Here is a 21,575-nt window from a genome sequence, read left to right on the forward strand (position 1 = left end):
AAAATCTGCTGTCAGGGACCTCTCCAGAGTGCTAAGAAGCAACAATGGCAGTCTAGAAACTAAGGTATGCCTGATCCAGGCCATAATCTTCACAATTACTTCCTATACATCAGAGAGCTAAGCACTGACCAAGGATGACAGAATAATAATTGATGCCTTTGAATTGTGGAACTGGAGAAGAGTATCGAACATATTATGGACTATCAAGAGAACGAATAGATCTGTCCTAGGGAGGGTGAAACCAAGCTGCTCCTTGGAAGCAAGGATTTTGAGACTATCTTACATATTTTGCACATGCAGCCAGTAGGGACAGTAGTCTTTGATGTTTTTTGTTTTGGTTTTTTAAATTGTTTTTCTTTTGATTTATTTATTTTTTTATTATCAGTTTTAATGAACTTTTACAGAGACTTTGGATTTCCATTCATTCCATGTTGGATTTTTCTTTCTGCCCACCCCTTCCACCCCTGTCCCCTCTTCTCTTTGAAAAGTAAAAGAATTCTTTCATTGTTATACAATCCCCACAATTCCTGCTCCCTTCCCCCTCCCCAGTCCACTCCATTATGTAGCCTTCATTCGAGACTCTTGTCAGGGATAAGACTCCCTCATCTGTTTCAATAGAATATACATTATTTATTCCCTCTTTCTCAGTCTCCTCCTAACCCTGATGTTAGCCTCATTTTACAATAATGGCACTACGCAATATCTGTCCTTTTGTGACTGAGATATTTCACTTAGTATAATGTCCTCCAGGGGCATCCATGGAAACAGATGAGGGACAAAACTGCTTTAAAGGAATATATTATCAGGTATTATTTGCATGATAACAGTCCATAATAAGAGCTGTATAGTAAAGTGGACCAGGGTGGGGTGGGGAATTGTACAATAATGAAATAATTTTTTTTTCAAAGAGAAAAGCTAACTGGGGGTGGGGGCAGGGAGAAAAATGTGCAACAATTAAAGAATGGAAATCTAAGTTCTCTATAAACTTTCATTAAAATCTCAATAAAAATATTCTCATAAACTTTTTGAAATAAAGGAAGATAGTTAAATTGTTGTTCAGTGCTATGGAGTTGGCCACAACTCATAGCAATCCCATAAACCATGAACTCAATCTGAATTCTGTCTTATCCTGTGCCATTCTCATCATCTCCAACACACCTGAGTTTACCACCATAAACCCCTGAAACTATCACCCTGAGGTAATCTTCAAACATAAACCAAAAGTTATCTCCTGAAGTCTTCTTCAAACTGAACAATAGTTTTGCTTAAAACTTCAAAATAGTGAGAGGCATCTGGTCACTGACTGTGCTGTGGACCACCGAGGACAATAACAGACTTTAGGAGAGGTGGACCACAGTCAGGTGAGATTCCAATAGAGAACAGGTAAAAAGAGATATATGATAGGGTATTATGGTTATCACAAGAGTATAGAATGAAGGTTGCCTAGCTGAGTATACTGGGGGGGGGGGGGGGGTGAGGATTGTATAGCCATGAAGGAATTTTTCTTTTACTTTTCAAAGAGAAGAGCAAACTGGGGGCGGGGGGAGGTGTGGCAGGGAGAAAAGTGCAACAATGAATGAATGAAAATCCAAAATCTCTGTAAATGTTCATTAAAATTAATAAAAAAAAAAAAGAAAGGACTTGAAGAACATTAGAAAAGGCAATCTTTCTCCCTGTACAGGATCAGAAAGGACTTCTGGTACAGTTGAGTTACCCTTCCCTGTGAAAGGAATACTTTAAAAATGCAACTAATCAACAGCATCATAACAATAAAGAACAATTGACAACCAATGTAGCCACAACAAAAATGGCCTAACACATACCAAGAAGAACTTTACATAATGTCAAGAAAGCAGCAAGCAGTTTCCCATATTGTAAAAAAACAAAACAAGCCTCTTCCTTAAGAAGCAGATAATCAATCTCAGAGGTACGCGGTTCAAATCCACCAGATGCTCTGCTGGAGAAGGAGGAGCAATCTCCTCCTGTATCAGTCAGATCTGATTTTACGGTACACACACAAAAAAATTTTAAAAAAAGAAGCAGATAATATTACAGACCCAATGAAGGGGGGGTGGGCAGAAGAAATATATTGATGTGGAGGAAAATGAACAACGACTGAAGAGATTCAAATGATGGAAGAAAGAAAGCCATGAAAAAGAGATATAAAATTTTTTAAACCATCAGAAGATAGAGAGGGAATAACCAACAGAATACTAGAAATAACAGAAATGTATGAAAATATAATACAGAGTATCAAGACAGAAATAAAAGAAGTTTCCAAAATGGTGAGGGGTGTAAAGGAGAACAGAAAAAATGGAACAGAGAGTCAGCAAGCTGGAAAATATTAGAATCATGTGGGATGACACTGAAAGGAACAATATATGTGTGGCTGGAATTCTAGACCAGGAGGGGAGCAAGGAAAGCATGGAGCAATTGTGGATGAGATAGTAGAAGGAAACTTTCCAATTATGAAAAATGAGAAAATAGAAAAAAAAAGAATGAGGAAATCCACATTCAAGAAGCTCAACAGACCCCGAATATTCTAGATCCCAAAAGAAAAACATCAATATATATCATTGTCAAGTTTTCCAAAATCAAAGATAAGGATATATATTAAAAGCAACACGAGAAAAACAGTCACCAACAAAGGAGAACCAACTAGATTAGTCTTTTATTTCTCAGTGGAAACTACGTGAGAAAGAAGACCTGAGATGGCATACACACAAGGCTGACAGAAAACAATTGTCAGCAAACAATTGTTGTGTTGTTGTATATTAAAAAAAATTATCATGACCAAATGGAGTTCATAACAGGTTTGCAAGAATGGTTCAACATAAGAAAACCAAAAACGTAATTCATCACATTAACAAAGCAAAGAATAAGAACCAGAGGAGCCTATCAGTTGATGCAGAAAAGGCCTTTCCTAAAACCCAACACCCCTTCCTAATTAAAACACTAAACAAAATAGGAATAGAAGGGAATTTCCTCAACACTGTGAAAAGTATATACACAAACCGAGAGTCAACCTCATTCTCAATGAAGAAAGACTAAAGTCATTCCCTTTGCAAACAGAGACCAGACAAGGATGCCCACTATCACCACTCTATTAAATATTGTATTTTAAGTTCTTGTTACAGCAGTGAGACAAGAGAAGGAGATATGGGCTACCCAAATTGGCTAAAAGGTGGTAAAACCATTGCTGTATGCATTTCTTAAGCTGAAGGAACTGAAGAACAAATTCAAACCTCAAGTTGCAATACTTAAGGATGTTTTGGGCAGAATATTAAATGACCCAGGAAGCATTTTAAAAAGATGGAGAGAGTATACAGAGTCATTATACCAAAAGGAATTGGTGGACACAGAAGAATTTTATGAGACAACATATGAGCAAGAGCCTGTGGTGATGAAAGAAGAAGTTCAAGTTGTTATAAAAGAATTGGCAAAAAAACAAGGCCCCAGGAATTGATGGCATACAGACTGACATGTTTCAACAAATAGACACTGCCTTGGATGTGCTCACCAAGTTGTGCCAAGATATCTGGAGGACAACCACCTGACCAACTGACTGGAAGAGATCTAAAGTTGTCCCCATTCCAAAGAAATGTGATCTGACAGAGTGCAGAAATTATCAGTCTCATTGATAACACATGCAAGCAAAATTCTGCTGAAGATTAACCAAAAATAACTAGAAAAGCACATCAACAGAGAACTGCCTGAAGTTCAGTCTGGATTTAGAAGAGGCTGTGGCACTAGGGATATTACAGCTAATGTCAGATCGATCTTGGCTGAAAGCAAAGAGTACCAGAAGAATGTCTGTCTTTCATTGACTATGCAAAGGCATTTGACTGTGTAAATCACAAAAAAAACTGTCTGACTCTGAAAAGAATGGGAATCCCAGAACACTTGATTGTGCTTATGTGAAACCTATACTTGGACCAGGAGACAGTTGTCAGAACAGAACAAAGAAACACTGCATGGTTCAAAATTGGGAAGGATGTGCATCAAGGATGTGTCCTAATCCCCATATCTTTCCAATCTATATGCAGAACAGATCATCCAAGAAGCTGGGCTCTATGAGGAGGAATGTGGCATCACGATTCGAGATAGACTCATCAACAATCTGAGTTTTGCAGATGACACAACCCTGCTTGCTGGAACTGAGGAGGACCTGAAGCGCTTGCAGAAGGTCAAGGACTACAGCCTCCTATATGGATTGAAGCTCAACATCAAGAAAAGAAAGATTTTCACCACTGGGCAGATTGACAGCATTATGATGGATGGTGAAGAGATTGAGATTGTTGACAGCTTCAGTTTATTTGGCTCTACAATCAACACTCTTGGTACTAGCAGCCAGGAAATTAAAAGACGAATTGTATTGGCAAAATCTGCTGTCAGAGACCTCTCCAAAGTACTGAAGAACAACAATGGCAGTCTGGAGGCTAAGACGTGCCTGCCTCAGAGAGCTGGACTAGGGATGATAGAAGGAGAGTTGATGCCTTTGAGCTTTGGTGCTGGAGAAGAGTATTGACTATATCATGGACTGCTAGGAACAAACAACTTCATCCTGGAGAGGGTGAAGCCAGCCTGCTCCTTGGATGGAGGCAAGGATTCTGAAGCTTCATCTGGCATATTTTGAACATGTTGCAAGGTGGGACCAGTCCTTAGAGAGGGATTTCATGCTTGGAAGGGTGGAGGGACAGTGCAGGAGAGGAAGATCCTTGTTGAGATGGATCAATATACAAAAATCAGTGAGATTTTTCTACAGTAATAAGGAAAGCATGGAAAATGAAACCAAGATAGCAATACCATTTACAATGTTGTTGTTAAGTGCTGTCAAGTTGAGTACAACTCATAGCAACTCTATGAACAGTCGTCCTATACTGTGCCCTGTCCTGTACCATCTTCATCATATCTGATACACTAGAGCCCATTGCTGAAGTCATCATGTCAATTTATCTCATTGGAGGTCTCCCTCTCCTTTGCTGACCCTCTATCCAAACATTATGCCCCTTTCCCCAGGAATAGCATCTCCTAGCTACATGCTCAAAGTATGAAAGACAAAGCTTTGCCATCTTAGAAGAGGTCATGGTACTAGGGATAGTATAACTAATATTAGATGAATCTTGGCAGAAAGCAAAGAATACCAGAAGAATGTCCATCTGTGCTTCATTGACTATGCAAAGGCTTTTGACTGTGTGGATCACAACAAGCTGTGGCTGACTCTGAGAAGAATGGGAATCACAGAACATTTGATTGTGCTAATGCAAAACCTATACTTGGACCAAGAGGCATTCATCAGAACAGAGCAAGGAGATACTACATAGCTCAAAATCAAGAAGTGGGTCAGTCAGGGATGTTTTCTATCTCCATACCTTTTCAGTTTGTATGCAGAACAGATCATCTGAGATGCTGGGCTGTATGAGGAAGAATGTGGCATCGGTATTGGTGGAAGAGTCAACAACCTACCTTATGCAGATGACACAACCCTGCTTGCTGAAACTGAGGAGGACCTGAAACACTTGCTGCAGAAGGTCAAAGACTGCAGCCTCCTATATGGATTGAAGCTCAACATTAAGAAAACAAAAGATTCTCACCACTAGGCCAATTGGCAACATCAGTATGGATGGTGAAGAGATTGAGATAGTTAACAGTTTTAATTTACTTGGCTCCACAGTCAACACTCTTGGTAACAGCAGCCAGAATCAAGAGATGAATTGCATTGGGAAAGTCAGCTGTAAGGGACCTCTTAAGAGTACTGAAGAGCAATGATGTCAAGCTGGAGACTAAGGTGTGCCTGATCCAGGCTATAGTCTTCGCAATTACGTGCTATGCATCAGAGAGTTGGACAGTGAATAGAGATGATAGAAAGAGAATTGATGCCTTTGAGCTGAGGTGCTGGATAAAAGTGTTGAATATACCATGGACTGCTAGGAGAACAAACAAGTTTGTCCTGGAGAAGGTGAAGCTGGAATGCTCCTTGGAATCAAGGATTCTGAAGCTTTGTCTGACGTACTTTGGGCATGTTGCAAGGATAGACTGGTCCTTGGAGAGAGGCATCATGTTTGGCAGAGTGGAGGGGCAGCCCAGGAGAGGAAGACCTTCTATGAGATGGATCAATTCTGTGACTGGAGTGGTGGGAATGAGTGTGTTTGAGATGACGAAGTTGGCACAGGATAGAATGGCGTTTAGAGCTCTTGTACATAGAGTCTCTATGAGTCGCAAGCAACTTGATGGCACATAACAACAACATCTAATAAGATGTGTCCAAAAGGGGTAAGGGAGTGGATAAAGAGATGGGAAATGGATATGTGTGGAAACATGAGGATAACAGAGTTTGGTGGGTAGATGGAGTGGGGCTGGTGATGAAGGAATTAGGAAAGATTTAATGGGGACTTGAAAAGACGTGGTCATAAGAGTCATAGATCAATGGAGAAGAATTTGATAAAACACAATACACATGAATGATTGTATGAAATAAAATGTGAATGAAGGAATGTGTAAAACACATTGTACGTGAATGAAAAAACATAGGAATTTTTTTATGCAAACCAACATAAATGAAAAAAATTTTTAAACCTTTAACAATAGTAAAAGTAGTCTACCTTAACTATTATCCTCTTTTAAAAACACCGTCTGTGTAGGGTCAATTTTGATCTTTTGTGATACAGTGAGTTAAGAGTTGGAATGCTAACCAAAAGCCCAGAATCTTCCTGTGCCTATAGGGTCACTGTGAAATGTAATCAAATCAATGGCAGTGAGTTTGAGTTTATTTACATAGGATTAAATTGACAACAGCAACTAACTAGAGAGATTAGATAGGAACTTTAGGGACAGTAAGTTTATTTTAATGGGGAAGGAACAACTCACTAAAAGGGGTGAAAATGTTTAAACAATTCAAAGAATATTCAACTCTGCCACTAACTTGTAGAAACTTGAATATTTTGCTGTATATATTCTCAACAACCAAATAAATATAATTTGATGGAGGGGGAAGCCAAGCCTATTAAATTAGCAGAAGTTGTGTTACTTATTTTTACAAGAGAAGCTTATGCACACACCTTTCTTAATATTCAGATGCTTCTGTCCCTCTATCTCCAAATTTCCTCTCCCAATTACCTAAAGAAGAGAAGAAAATTATCAGTACAGAAGTTGTGGAAGTTTAGCCTTGACCTGACTTCTGGAGCATCCCTGCATTCTTCCATGAAAAGAGGCTCCTTTCCCAATTGCAAAACTCAGGTTACTATTTCACCAAGTGCCCTTTCACTTTTCAAAATGCAGAATAGTGCCCAACAAGTCCAGCTGGCTCCTCCTCCAGTAGGAAGAAATGCCTGAGAGCCACAAAGTCAATATTGCCTTGGGATCAGACAGAATAAAATAATTCCTTGTAATGATTTCCCCCTGATCTATCATTTTGTGAAGATATCCAGAGAAAGAACCTTTCTGGCTATGGGTTTTATTTTCTCACAATCCTCAAAATGAAAAGACAGCTACAATCTGTCTTTATGGACCTTATTTTATTACCACTCAATTTAATATTCTGTGGAAATTAGTGTGTCTCAAACTGTCCTCAGCCCCTTTGACACTTGATCATCTGAAAAAGAAATCTTTCTCTCATTTGAAATCTGATTCCTTAGAACTGCCTCTTCACAAGCTCAGCTCTCAGATCCTGCAGCAGCTCCACGGCAGGTTTCTCAGACTGCCATCTGACACTCAGCCTTCTTCACTGCTCAATCCCAGCCTTCCTTTTCTGGTAGGTTTCTCCACACTTCTGTCCTGAAGATATTTCATGACAACTGGGCTGTTCTTTTACTTCCTAGAAAAAAATCTAGCCCTCTTCCTTCTGTCGTGTCTAGATGGTTATCTTGACTTGATGATGCCAGTCACTGGGATGATCCAATGGGTAGAAAGTCTCTCAGAGAATGAGAGGCTGATAAGAAATTAAAGAGACATCTTACATCATTGACCTGGGGTTTATAAAACTCTAGGAGTTGCATTGCCAACCTAAAGTCAGGCGATTCAACTCTACCAGGTGCTCTGCAGGAGAAATATGGCCGTTTTTCTCTCGTGTGATTTACAGTCTGTAAATCCACTGGATGGTCAACTATGGTCAGTTCCAACTTGAGAGCAATGAGTTGAGTTGAGTTGAATAACTATTATAGAGCCCTAGTGGTATAGTGCCTAGGGAGCTGCACTGTTAACCCAAAGGAGGTAACTCTTTACCAGTTCAAATCCACCAGTGCTTTCATGGAAGAAAGATGGGCAATCTCCTCCCATATGATTTACAGCCTTGGAAACCCAATGGAGGGTCAACTATGAGTTGATTCTGACTTGACAATGAGTCTGAGTTTGGTTTTTTTTTTTTTTAGAATTCCTTATTAGGAGCCATAGCACTGAAATCTATAATGTGTTGTACAGCTAGCCAAAATACTGCATGCTTTTGGAAGTTCAAATCCAACAGATGCTCAGCAGGATAAATAATAACATTGTCCTCTGGTTAAGATTTATAGCCTCAGAAATTCATTGAAATATCACTATGCATCTCAACAGCTGTGAGTTTGAGTTTTGAGAGTTTTAATTCCCTTCTAGAGTGTTTCCCTCATTGTGTAGAGCTGGAAAGGTCTCATAGCTAACCTTCATTTGCTTTTGAAGATAGCATATTGCACAACAGGAAACTGTCCATTCTTTTCCCTCGGAGCCACTGGTGAATTAAAAAAATCCAGAAAAGTGTTGCCCTTATGTCAGTAATGCAACTCATTGTGGACAATGCCACAAGAGCACTGGAGTACCTGGTGATACAACTGTCAACACACTTGACTGCTAATTGAAAGTGTGGTAGTCCACGTCTGCCCACAAGTGCCTCTGAAGAAAGGTCCAGTGATCGACTCCCAAAATTCCAGCCATTGAAACCCTCATGGAGCACAGTTGTACTCTGACACACATGAGATCACTGTAAGTTTAAGTCCACTCAATGACTTCTGTTTTTTTAAAATAATTGTTTCATTTCCTACCAAAATAAAAACTAATCTCTATGTGGGAAAAAGATGGACAGTCTCCTCTTGTGCAATTTACTGCTGCAGAAAACTCACTGAAGGGTCAGCTACGAGTCAGTTCCAACTCAACAGTGCACAACAACAGTCTCTGACTTATTTCCGACTACGAATTCTGACCTTGTTTCCCCCACCACACCTTCTATTTATTAATGTTAATAACATGATAGTGCACAGAAAGAGAATTACCCCAAGTCCCAAGGTTTTTCACTCCTATTCTCCACCATTCTTTTCAACCTAGTGAGCAACACTTTCTTTTTTCTTTAATATTTATTACAATTTTCTTCACTCATATGCATTGTATTTCACACATTCCTTCGTTCACATTGTGTTTCATAAGATCATCCTCATACATTGTGTCTTATACAATTAATCACCATTGATCTATGCCCACTATTAACTCACCTTTTACAGATTCTATTGTAACTTTCCTAATTCCTTCATCTACTCTCTCCATCCAGTGTGATTCTGCCTTCCCACCCTGAGGCCCCATGCATCCTCCCCCTCATTCATTGACACATATCTTACTAGATATCCTTCTATTTTTACAATAATGGTATTACACAGTATTTGTCCTTATGAGACTGAGTTCACTCAGTATAAACTTTTTAGCCTCTCCCATGTTATACTGAATTTTTTTTACATTTTCAGCAACATTTTCCTAATTCCTTGTCTTATTTCATCACACAATTTCCCTCAGATCCTGCTCAAAACATTTTCTCCTAATGTTTTTCCATCTTAACTATGTAATATGGTAGCAACTCACAGCATTATTAAGAAGTTTAAATGTGGCTAGTCAAAACTGAGATGTGCAATAGTATATACACACTAGATTTTCAAAGTCTTAGCTGGCACCAAGAATTTAAAATGCCTATTAAGCTTATATTATTACAGAATGAAAAAAATACATTTATTATTAGATTAAAATATTACTAAGATTAATTTTACATATTTTCATTTCTCTAAAGTGGCTACTGGGAAATTTGAAATTACATATGTATGGTTCACATTATAGCTTAACTTAAACAATCTCTTTAGCTGATTCTCATTCCCTTTCCTTCCATAAACATTTTTACTATCCCCATTTGCTGGACTCACATAGTAGGAGAAGATGACTTCCTCATCAAGGCTTGCATCAGCTGGATCAATGTAATAATTTACCAGGACTTCCTGGGGCTGGCCACATTTCAGGATGCCAGTTAGCCGACGGATGCCAAGGAAACTGCGGGTTGTGTTGTAGAAGGGTTGCAGATGCAAGTAAGCATTCTGGTAGTAGCGAGGCACTTGCTCTGGATCATATACCATATCTTCCATTTGGAATCTGCCCTGAGAGATAAACGTGGGATAGGAAGGTCTTCAAGCACTGATTTTCAACCATCTAAAACCCAAGGCTATCTCACTTGAAGTTCAGCCAAGGGTGGGTTAACAATCAATAACAGTGGCATATGCAAGCAGCATTTTAGTATGAATGGGCATAAAAGAGGGCTGTGTTACATTTAAAAACTTGTGGCTCATATGCCTTCATAGACTGATGCCTGGAAGATAGGTACGCATGAGGAAGATTACCTGTTGTTGTTATGTGCCATCAAGTCACTTGCAACTCATAGCAACCCTATGTACAACAGCCCTAAACTCCGCTCTGTCCTGTGCCAATCACACCATCTCCAATACACCCATCCCAATTGCCCCAGTCACTGAATCAATCCACCTCATAAGGGGCCTTCCCCTCCTGCACTGTCCCTCCACCCTACTAAGCATGATGTCCTTCTCCAAGGACCAGTCCCTCATTACAACATGTCCAAAGTATGTTAGACAGAGCCTCAGAATCCTTGCCTCCAAGGAGCTGCCCAGTTTGATCCTTTCCAGGATGAATCTGTTTGTTTTCCTAGCAGTCCATGGTACCCTCAATACTCTTCTCCAGCACTACAGCTCAAAGGCATCAATTCTCCTTCTATCCTCCTTGGTCATTGTCCAACTCTCTGATGCATAACAAGTGATTGCAAAGACCATGGCCTGTATCAGACACACCTTAGTCTCCAGAGAGACACCATTGCCCTTCAGTACTTTGGTGAGGTCCCTAACAGCAGACTTTCCCATCCCAATACGTCTTTTAATTTCCTGGTTACTGGTGCTGAGAGTGTTGACTGTGGAACCAAGCAAACTAAAGCTGTGAACAAGCTCAGTCTCTTCACTATCCATCCTGATGCTTCCATTTGGCCCAGTGGTGAGAATCTTTGTCATCTTGATATTGAGCCTCAATCCATATTGGAGGGTGCAGTCCTTGACCCTCTGCAGCAAGCGCTTCAGGTCCTCCTCAGTTTCAACAAGCAGGGTTGTGTCATCTGCATAACGCAGATTGTTGATAGATCTTCTACCAATCTTGACCCCACATTCCTCCTCATAGAGCCCAGCCTCCCTGATAACCTGTTCTACATACAGGTTGAAAAGGTATGGAGATAGGACACATCCATGGTGCACATCCTTCCCAATTTTGAACCATGCAGTGTTTCCTTGCTCTGTTCTGACAACTGCCTCTTGGTCCAAGTATAGGTTTCTCATTAGCACGATCAAGTGTTCTGGTATTCCCATTCTTCTCAGAGTCAGCCACAGTTTGTTATGATCCACACAGTCAAACACCTTTGCATAGTCAATGAAACACAGATAGACATTCCTCTGGTATTCCCTGCTTTCCGCTAAGATCCATCTAACATCAGCTACAATATCCCTAGTGCCACAACCCTTTCTAAATCCAGCCTGGACTTCTGGCAGTTCTCTGCTGATGTGTTGTTCTAGTCATTTTTGGATAATCTTCAGTAGAATCTTGCTTGCATGTGAAATTAATGACACTGTTCTATAGTTTCCACACTCTGTTGGGTCACCCTTCTTTGGGATGGGAACAAATATAGATCTCTTCCAGTCAGTTGGCCAAGTGGTTGTTCTCCAGATTTCTTGGCACAACTTGGTGAGCACATCAAGGGTAGCATTTGTTAGCTGAAATACTTCAATTGGTATACCATCTATTCCTGGGGCCTAATTTTTTGCTATTTCCTTCAAAGCAGCTTAAACTTTTTCCTTCATCACCATAGGCTCTTGCTCATGTGTTGTTTCATGAAATTCTTCTGAGTCTGCCAATTCCTTTCAATACAGTGACTCAGTATATTCTTTCCATCTTCTTTTAATACTTCCCAGATCATTTCATATTCTTCCTAAAGCATCCTTGATTATAGCAACTTAAGGTTTGAATTTGTTCTTCAGTTCCTTGAGCTTAAGAAATGCTGAGTGAGTTTGGCCCTTTTGATTTTCTGTCTCCAACTCCTTGCACATTTCATTGTAATATTTTACTTTGTCATCCCGCACCACCTTTTGATATTTTCTATTCAACTCTTTGGTATCTTGAGTTCTTGGATTTCACCTGATGGTATGCATAGGAATCAGATTGATTACATCCACGGAAAGAACTGCTGGAGAAGCTCAGTATCAGCTGTGAAAACTAGGCCACCAACTACTCATATGCAAATTCAAGCTGAAGCTGAGGAAAATTAAACCAAGTTCACGGGAACCAAAATATGACTTTGAGTCTATCTCCCCAGAATTTCAGAACCATCTCAGGAGCAGGTTTGAGGCCTTGAACACTAATGAGTGAAGACCAGGAAATTTGTGGAAGGATATTAAGGGTATCATCCAGGAAGAGTGCAAACGGTCATTGAAAAGACAGAAGAGGAAGAGAAGACCAAAATGGATGTCAGTAGAGATTCTGAAATTGCACTGGAAGATTGCTTAGCATTTTAAAATTATGACTCAGAATTGAGAGAGGATGATAAGGTTGACTAATAATTATTCTTAAGTAGAATAATTATGTGATATTTAGAGTAAATAGTCAAATTGTTTATAAGGTAAATTATTGGTGTTTGTTTATGCAATGGAATTGAAAGACTGCAATAATAGTTACATTTCTTTATCCCTCCCTGTATCAATACTTTTGCAATACAATCTTGTAGGGCCTTCTCAGCCTGATTATAGGTAGGTCCCGCCATGTGACTTGTTAAGAATAGAATGATAGCATATGAATCACAGGAGAGGCTTAAAAAGCCCCTTGCACACATCTCTTTTACGTTTGTCTCTCCAGCATTCCCGTTAGGACATGCACAAATTAAACGGCTGGAGAGACATGTGAATGACAGCTCTATAGCCAACTGACCCACAGACATGTGAAGAACGTCAAATAAGATTACCTATTTTACCATTCCAGATACATGAGCAAGAAATGCTTACTACAAATCTGACATTTTAGAATGTTTTTATGCAACATCGTTGTGGCAGTTGACAAGCAGCTTCTCTTAAAGGTTACTAAAAGTTTGAATCCTCTTCTCTGCCATTTAAAGGGTAATGGAGGGAGAGGACAGGGGAACAGGAGGAAAACTCTGAACAATCTTTCTCAATTCTTATTTCCTATAACTCAGGAGACAGCTTGATGGCAGCTAACAACAGCAACAACAATTATAATCTAATATATAGGACTAGATAGCAATGGAGCTAAAACATAAGATAAATTAGTGGAAATAAATTTTTTTTCTTAAAGGCTATTTATTTGGTCTTTACTAAAAATAGGAAGGACATAAAAAACCCTTTTTGTCAACTGTGGAGTGACAGAGGTTGAATTTGGGGGTAAGTGTGAGGAGTATGAAGTAGCAAAATGTAGATTATAGACTTTTAGGAAGCATTTCTTGCTGGGAAGATGGATCTTCCCCAGCGTTTACCTCCAAAGAGATGTCTGTTCCATTCCAGGGAACTGTGTCCAGCTTGAAATGAGCAAAGCCATTGTTGTCAGTAGTGAGGGTCTGGGTGTTGGTGCCATTTATGCCATAAGTCACCAGAAACACTTCTTGCTTCTTGAGAAGGGTCCCATCATGGTCCATCACTTTTATCTGGGAGTAAAACCATTAGGGCATTAGAGTTAGCTTTGGAGTAGTTGCAGTTTGAGGAGAAGTGAAATGAAATTCAAAGAATACATTTCATGAAAGAGTGCAGAGAATGAGAAATAACATTCTAGGTTGAGATATTAGCATCTGTGAGAAACGAAGAACCAATTACAGGTTCCTTAGTTTGGAGCAAAGGCAGATTAGCCACACAACTAAAAATGTTTAGTCTATAGGGTCCCTCACTTGCACAGGCCTCTTCAAAGTTGGCTATATTATTTGTCTTTTATGGCATTTTAGTGGTCTTTCTTTCTCAAAAGAGCTGCAAATTATATAATACTTGGGCTTTAGAAAATGATGGGTTTACCCTTGCTTGATCTAGAGAAAAAAATAACTGAGGAATAATTGGTTCTAACATATACACTATTACTGTGTTGACAGGTCATTTGTCAAATAAAGAAGATAAACTGGACAGAGGAAATTTTTAAATCTTACAACGCTTAAGGTGCTATAAATTATTTTCTGTTTGGAAAAGTGTGGTAATAATCTTGTCTCACTGGAGGAACCCATGCTAAATTTCTCTAGAACCATACAGCCAAATACCCAAACCCATACCGTCTAGTCAATTTCAACTCATGTGACCCTGCAAGGTACAACAGAACTGACCCATAGGGTTTCCAACACTATAAGTCTTTACAGAAGCTGACTGACACGTCTTTCTCCCATAGAATTACCGGTGGGTTTGAACTGCTGACCTTTCAGTTAGTTGTCAAGTGCTTAACTACTGTGCTATTAGGTCTTCTTCCAGAACACTCAGATCATATAAATGGAAAGATTTCATCATTAGAAGAAAAGTTCTAGGCATTAGGAAAGGTACTGTAGTCACTGTAATATTCAAAGGAAATTTCATGTTGGATTAAGTACACTGCATAGGAATCAACAGTTATGTTCTGCAGTTGCTTGTAGTTACCACTTAATAGCTGGGAAAGATCACTTACTCACTGTGCCTCACTCTTCTCCATCTCTGTAAATTGGAGACAATAATACTGGTAGTCCTGTTCTGAAGATTAAACAAGCAAATACATGCAAAAGCCTGGAAGTAAGCTAGCTATTATTACACATCTATAGGAAAGAGACAAAAGAGAGTGGGCAAGTGTTTGGGTTTGTTTGTTTGTTGTTTTTTTTTAACTGTGTAGAAATAAGTTCCAGCATACCTTCCCAGTGAAGGGGAAATTGGGATAATAGAAATTATTGGTGTCTTCAAAGGTCATTGATCCTATTTGTGAAGAAATGTAGATCTCCTTTGTGGTATTGGCCTCCACACCTGAAGAGGAAAACTAGGTAAATGACAATCCAAGGTCCTCATATTTCTATCTTCACATTTAACATAAAATCTCTGAGAAGAGGCTGCCACTGGAACAATGAAAGCTGAATATATTTTGGGCTAGATATTTAGACTAACTTTTGCTAGCCAGTTTGCTGGAGAAATAGGCAGTGGTTTTACTCACTCATTCATTAATTACCATTGAGTTGGAACTAGCTCACAGTTGTTGACCGTCCAGTGGGGTTTTGGAGGCTATAAATCTCATGGGAGGAGATTACCCATCTTTCTCTCATGGAGCCACTGGTGAATTCGAACCAACAGAGAGGTATGGCCTTTGGATTGGCAGCAATGGATGAAGAGTAAAATCTGGTATTTCCCCTTGACTATGAACCAGGAGCAAGTCACTCTCAAACACTCATGAGCCCTCTGATTAATCCTAGTTTGGGGACAGCACCTTCTATCTCTTTTCCTGAGAAGTCAAATAGTATTCAGCTTACCTGTCCCATCTTCCACTAGAGTAGCCACAATATTGATGCTCTGGCTGTAAGCGTAGGCAGTGAGGTTGAAGGTAGACATGTCCACAGAGGCTGAAAGGCATCCTGCTTTGTCAGTCTGGAGGAGAGGTCAGAGAAAGATGAGTGTGACCTATTCCTTCTTCTATCCTCTGACATGTTGTAGAAGGAAGTGATTTTTTGTCTCTATAATACAGGGTCTCCATCTTTAAAATGGAAATATTCTCCTATATCCTAAATGGGACGTATGTACCAGCCCATACCTACTGTTGTCATCAAGTTGATTCTAACTCATGGAGACCCTATGTATTACAGAGGTGAGATGTTCCAGAGAATTTTCTGGTCTGTAATCTTCATGGAAGTGTATCACTGACCCTTGTTTACTATTAAACCTCTGCTGAGTGGGTTTGAACCACCAGCCTTTACTTTATCAGTCAAATGGCAGCCAATTGCATCACCCAGTGTGAGCTCATCCACATTTCCATAAACAAGGCAAGCATAATATTATCAAAATATAACTCTCAGGTTGTGTGGGAAAGAGAATAGGGAACAGAACTAACTGAAGGCCTCAGATATTGCATCTCATAGGGCTGAGATGAATTTCTTAACTCGAAGGTAGATTCTGTATGAGTTAAACAGTTTTTTTAAAGGCCTTACTTATTTATTTCTTTGGTATAGGATAACAGTCCTGTGAATTGCTTTCTACTTTGGTCTTATTACCACTTTTCTATATGGGTCCTACTTATTCTGGGGGATAGAAATAAAATTCCTTTTTTACATCCAATTACTCACTTGTCCAGAGACTTTCTTGCATTTGTCAGGCAGCTGCTGTTCCGTCTCTCGATACCAGTAGGTATATGCCTTCTGACACACAGAAACCTGCGCTGTTCCTAGCACAGGCTTTCCATAGGTATACCTACCCAGGAAAGCGTAACCAGTCAGTCAGGAAATTCCACTTGTGAGCCAACCTTTCTAGCCTAAAATGCTAGTTTTCTTCCTTCCTTTAACGTTCACCCTTTGAAAGTGCTCTGACAATCCTGCTCTTCCTAAGCTCTTATTCTCTTCTTAGCCTTCCTCTGACCCCTTGAATATTGCCAATACACCATTACACAGTAAGCATCATCCTAAGACAGAAACAGGGTCTTTCTGTCTTCTTTATAAACCAAAAACCCTCTGATGTTGAATCAATCCTGACTCATAGTGACGCTTTAAGGTTGAACATCACTACCCCATAAGGTTTCCAAGGCTGTAAATCTTGGCTCAAACACACTGGCAGATCTTTCTCCTACAGAGCACCTGTGCCTTTGAACTGCCCATCTTTATTTAGCAACCTGGTCCTACTGCACCACCAGGGTGCTTTTCTTTATCCATTGCAAATTAAAAGAATCCAAACTCATTGCTTCTGACTCACAGAAACATTACTGAGCAGAGTAGAACTGCCTAGAGAGTTTCCAAGATGACAAATCTTTACAGAAACTGATAACTACATATTTTTCCTGTGGAGCGGCTAGTGGGCTCCACCATCAATCTTTTGATTAACAGCCGAGGGCTTTAACCCCTGTGCCACCAGCACTGTTTATGTTGTTGTTAAGTGCCATCAAGTTGAGTATACCTCATAGCGACCCTATGCACAACAGATTTAAACCATGTCCTATCCTGCACCATCCTTATAATCTCTGATATACTTGATCCCAGTGCAGCAGCCACAATGTCAGCCCATTTAGTTGAGGGTCTTCCTCTCCTTTGCTGTCAACTAAGCACTCTTTATACTTTCTCCAATTTCTTATAGAACTTGATTTGTACTCTGCAAAAACTAAGTCACTGAGTGACCAGTGAGAAGTCTTAACAGAAACACAACTAGAAAATGAGTTCTTGGGTAAGTGATGACTGAACTATATCAAAGAATGTGAGTCCAAACCCTTTCCTTGCAACCTCTCTCCCTGTAACACTCCCCCTTCATTATTCTCAATCTAGTGTTAGTCTTTAACAGATGCAGTACGTCTTTTCATACCTACTACAAATTTTTACTAGGAAAGATTCTTTCACTGTTGATATCTGCTTGGGTTCCACTACTTCCACCTTAAATTTAGGCAGCACTACAAAGAGAAAAGAATAATGAATTGGAAGAAGGCTTGCCTAGCTGTTAAATCACAGCCTCACCTCACCCGCAGCCAATGAATAGATTCTGACTCATAGAGACCCTTCATAGTGTCTCTGAGCCTGTAAATATTGAAAGGAGCAGACTGCTTCCTCTTCGTTCCATGGCGTAGCTGATAAATTAAACTGATCTTTTGGTTAACAGTCTAACCTTTAACCAGAGGAATATAAAAACATAGATAATTAAAACATACAGAGCATGAATGACAAAGATAGCAGCTAAAATTATTAGCTGGTTTAACATTGATTTTTAAAAAATTAATATAATAAAAAATCAATCTCCCCAGGAGATAATACTTTACCTTTGCTAATTTTGAGACAAATTATGACCTAAACTTCGATCAGTTACTTTCCCAACCTACCATATTCTTCTACACTGAAGGTGGCAAAGGTCTTGTCTCCAGCCACTGCCACAGTATAGGTACCCAACATTGCCTCACATGCCAGTTGAAAAGAGAGGTCTACAATGCCTTGCTTGGGCACCTCTTCCAGCCATTGTGCAATCCTGTTGTTATTTGGATCCTGTGTCCAGCAGAAAGAAATAAAATTATGTACCTGCTTACTGGCTGCCCACTTTTTACTGAGGTCCCTATGGGTTTTTTAATGCAGGAAGGAAGGAAAGTTTGAAAGTAGACATGTATACAAAGACTGAAAGCATTATACTCCTCCTTTTATCCAGGAAAAGGCACCTCCCTATATTGTTTGAGAAAGGGACCCATTTTCTTTCATGTCCAATCTATTTTTAAGAAAATAATAAATCCTTGTAAATTTAAATCATCAGATTGACTCTCTTATGGTTTTAACACCAGCCAACTTTAAGCCTTTTCGTGTTCTTATAAAGCTGAAGGTTTTTACTGTAAAATACCTGACAGAATGATCATTTGAGGGATAAATGAAGGAAATTATGGGAGAATTTACCCTTCCAATTCCTTTCCTTGTAACAACAATAAAATCAAAACCTCTTGTCAGTGGGTGCTCATGTAATTGTTCAACTGTTGAAGAGTGTTTGACAAAAACTATTACCTAAGTCTCAGAAGAGTACACAGCTAAGACTAGTTGAGATAACATGGCATAGAGAAGTTACAGGAATTAGGGTGGAGGACAGTAACTGTAGCAGAAGTTGGTATTTATTTTTTTCTCCAGAAGCTTAGGTCTGAGAAAGTAAAAGAGTAGAGGTAAAAAGAAATACACGCTCTAGTGGAACTATGAACATGTAGATCAGAGCCAAGATCTCAGGGTCATTTCTAGCTTTAAAGTTTAGCACCAGATGCTTATTTCTCCTTCTGCATAACTGAGAAAAAAAGAAAGAAAGAAAACAAATGTCTACTTACCAACAGCTCCACCATGGGGTACTGCAAAGGAAAACCAGATAAGATGGGTTCAAGCACGGTAAATAAACAAAGATAAGATTTCTTTAACTATATTGCTCACCCTTCCTCCTAATACCACCTTTGTGCTCTGGTAACTGTAAAAATGGAAGCTGATTGAGCTTATTAGGTGGGCAAGGAGGGAGAAGATGTTTCCTTGACAGGATTGCCAGCCTTTTAAGATTTAAAGAAAGGGAGCTCCAAGCCTTTCGGCACCCCTCAGTTCTTTCTGCAACAGCTCTTCCACAGCATAGCCTAAAAGAATGGGTCTCACTCAATTGTTTGCCAGTGTTTAACTTGATAATCAACCAGCTTCCGGCCTCTTCCACTATCTGAATGCCACTAGGCTAGGGCTAAGTCTATCTTTCCAAAATAACTTGAAAAATAATTTGTTTTTCCTAAAGTTCTATCAAAGGATTATGAGTAATTTCTCAAAGAAATTATTGCTAAAACCATTAAATCGGTGAGAGACAGCTAACACCTAATTAGGTGTTAAAGTATCACCACAAAATTACTTGCTAATTTAAAAAGGGAAATCTTTTACAAGGAAGAGATATGACTGACATTACCTCAAACAAACTCATAATCACTAACAATGGGACAATCTGACATTTTGTGCTGATGTGTTAAAAAATGAGGTTCACAATTAAAACAGACATTCGGGGTGGGGGAAGAAGAACGAACTGGGGAGGAGGGTAGAGAAAACAGTGCAACAATGAATGAATGAAAACCCAAAATCTCTGTAAATGTTCATTGAAACAAATAAAATTTAATAAGAATTAAAAAAATGAGGTTCACAACATTATCTAAGAGATATCTTTGCTCAAAAAGACCCATCTAATTAAGACTCAAGATATGGTATCTAGTGACTAGAAGGACAAGTTAGATTATATAAGAAATAACCAGATAAATCAAGAATATCCTATAAAACAACTTGCTATTGTTGTGTTGTGTTTCCATCAAGTTGGAACCAACCCATTGCTGACCCGTCAGTAGATTTTCAAGAGGCAGTAAAACGCAGTGAAGGAAATTGTTCATCTTTCTTTCAGAGCAGCTGGTGGATCCAAATCATGTACCCTTGCATTGACAGCACAATTCCTGACCACTAAGCCACCAGACATAATACAATTGTTGTTGTTAAGTGCCTTCAAGGTGAGTATGACTCACAGTGATCCTATATACAACACATCTGAACCCTGTCCTATCCTGTGTCATCCTCATCATCTCTGACACACGTGAGCCCCATTGTGGCAGTCACCATGTCAACCCACCTAGCAGGAAGTCTTCCTTTCATTTACTTTCCCTCCACCTTTTCAAGCATGGTGTCCCTTTTCAAGGAATATTCCCTTTTAACAACATGCCCAATATATGAGGAACAAAGCTTCACCATCTTTGCCTCTAAGGAGCACCCTAGCTGCACTTTTTCAAAGATGTATCAGTTTGTTCTTTTGTTGGTTCATGGGATATGCAGTACTCCTCTCCAACAAACTGGTTGTCATTGTTGTTGTTTATTGTCGAGCCAGAATGAACTCATAGCTGACCCTCCTTTCAGAGGATATTTACTGTCTATTTTCAGAGGCCATAATCACAAGAGTTGATTGCCTGTCTTTCTCCCACAGTGCAGCTGGTGGATTTGAATCATGTGTGTTTGGGTTGGCAGTGCAGCTTTTGTCACTAGGCCCCCAGAACTCCCTATTCTCCAACAATATATAACTCTTAAATCATTTTCCAGGATGGGAACATTCCATAAGTCATCATGCCTATCATTAACCTACTTGGCTATTTCTCTCACAGAAACTAAAAAAGAGGGCTATATAATAATTTAAAAAGGGGGGGGGTGATTGCTTTTTTATTAAGACAGATTTAAAAGTTAAAGTCAAATGCAATTCATAAACTTGACTGGATCCTAGTTTGGAGGGGAAAATAGCTCTAAAAACCATTTAGAAAATACAGGCCATGGTCTTCGCAATCACTTGTTATGCATCAGAGAGTTGGACAAGACCAAGGAGGATAGAAGGAAAATTGATGCCTTTGAGCTGTGGTGCTGGAGAAGAGTATTGAATGTACCATGGACTGCTAGGAAAACAGATTCATCCTGGAAAGGGTTAAACCGGGTGGCTCCTTGGAGGTAAGGATTCTGAGGCTCCGTCTAACATACTTCAGACATATTGTGAGGAGAGACTGGTCCTTGGAGAAGGACATCATGCTTGGGAGGGTGGAGGGACAGCACAGGAGGGGAAGGCCCTCTATGA

The 21,575-nt window shown here is 39.5% G+C and overlaps 1 protein-coding gene across 1 annotated transcript in view; it reads right to left on the bottom strand.

The window, feature by feature from the left end:
• The window catches only part of A2ML1 (alpha-2-macroglobulin-like 1), a 141,139-nt gene that overhangs the window by 108,915 nt on the left and 10,649 nt on the right, over nt 1-21,575 (bottom strand). Inside the window, exons 5-13 of the mRNA XM_006901763.1 lie at nt 19,288-19,308; nt 18,319-18,478; nt 17,811-17,895; nt 16,592-16,715; nt 15,785-15,899; nt 15,178-15,287; nt 13,805-13,972; nt 10,146-10,373; nt 7,059-7,116 (exon numbers count right to left, since the gene is read on the bottom strand). Coding sequence (XP_006901825.1) covers nt 7,059-7,116; nt 10,146-10,373; nt 13,805-13,972; nt 15,178-15,287; nt 15,785-15,899; nt 16,592-16,715; nt 17,811-17,895; nt 18,319-18,478; nt 19,288-19,308 — 1,069 coding nt within the window. The remainder of the gene's footprint in view (nt 1-7,058; nt 7,117-10,145; nt 10,374-13,804; nt 13,973-15,177; nt 15,288-15,784; nt 15,900-16,591; nt 16,716-17,810; nt 17,896-18,318; nt 18,479-19,287; nt 19,309-21,575) is intronic.

Source organism: Elephantulus edwardii, unplaced genomic scaffold (assembly GCF_000299155.1).
Source record: "Elephantulus edwardii isolate Elephantulus edwardi_28Jun2011 unplaced genomic scaffold, EleEdw1.0 scaffold00342, whole genome shotgun sequence".
In the NCBI taxonomy this organism is placed as follows: domain Eukaryota; kingdom Metazoa; phylum Chordata; class Mammalia; order Macroscelidea; family Macroscelididae; genus Elephantulus; species Elephantulus edwardii.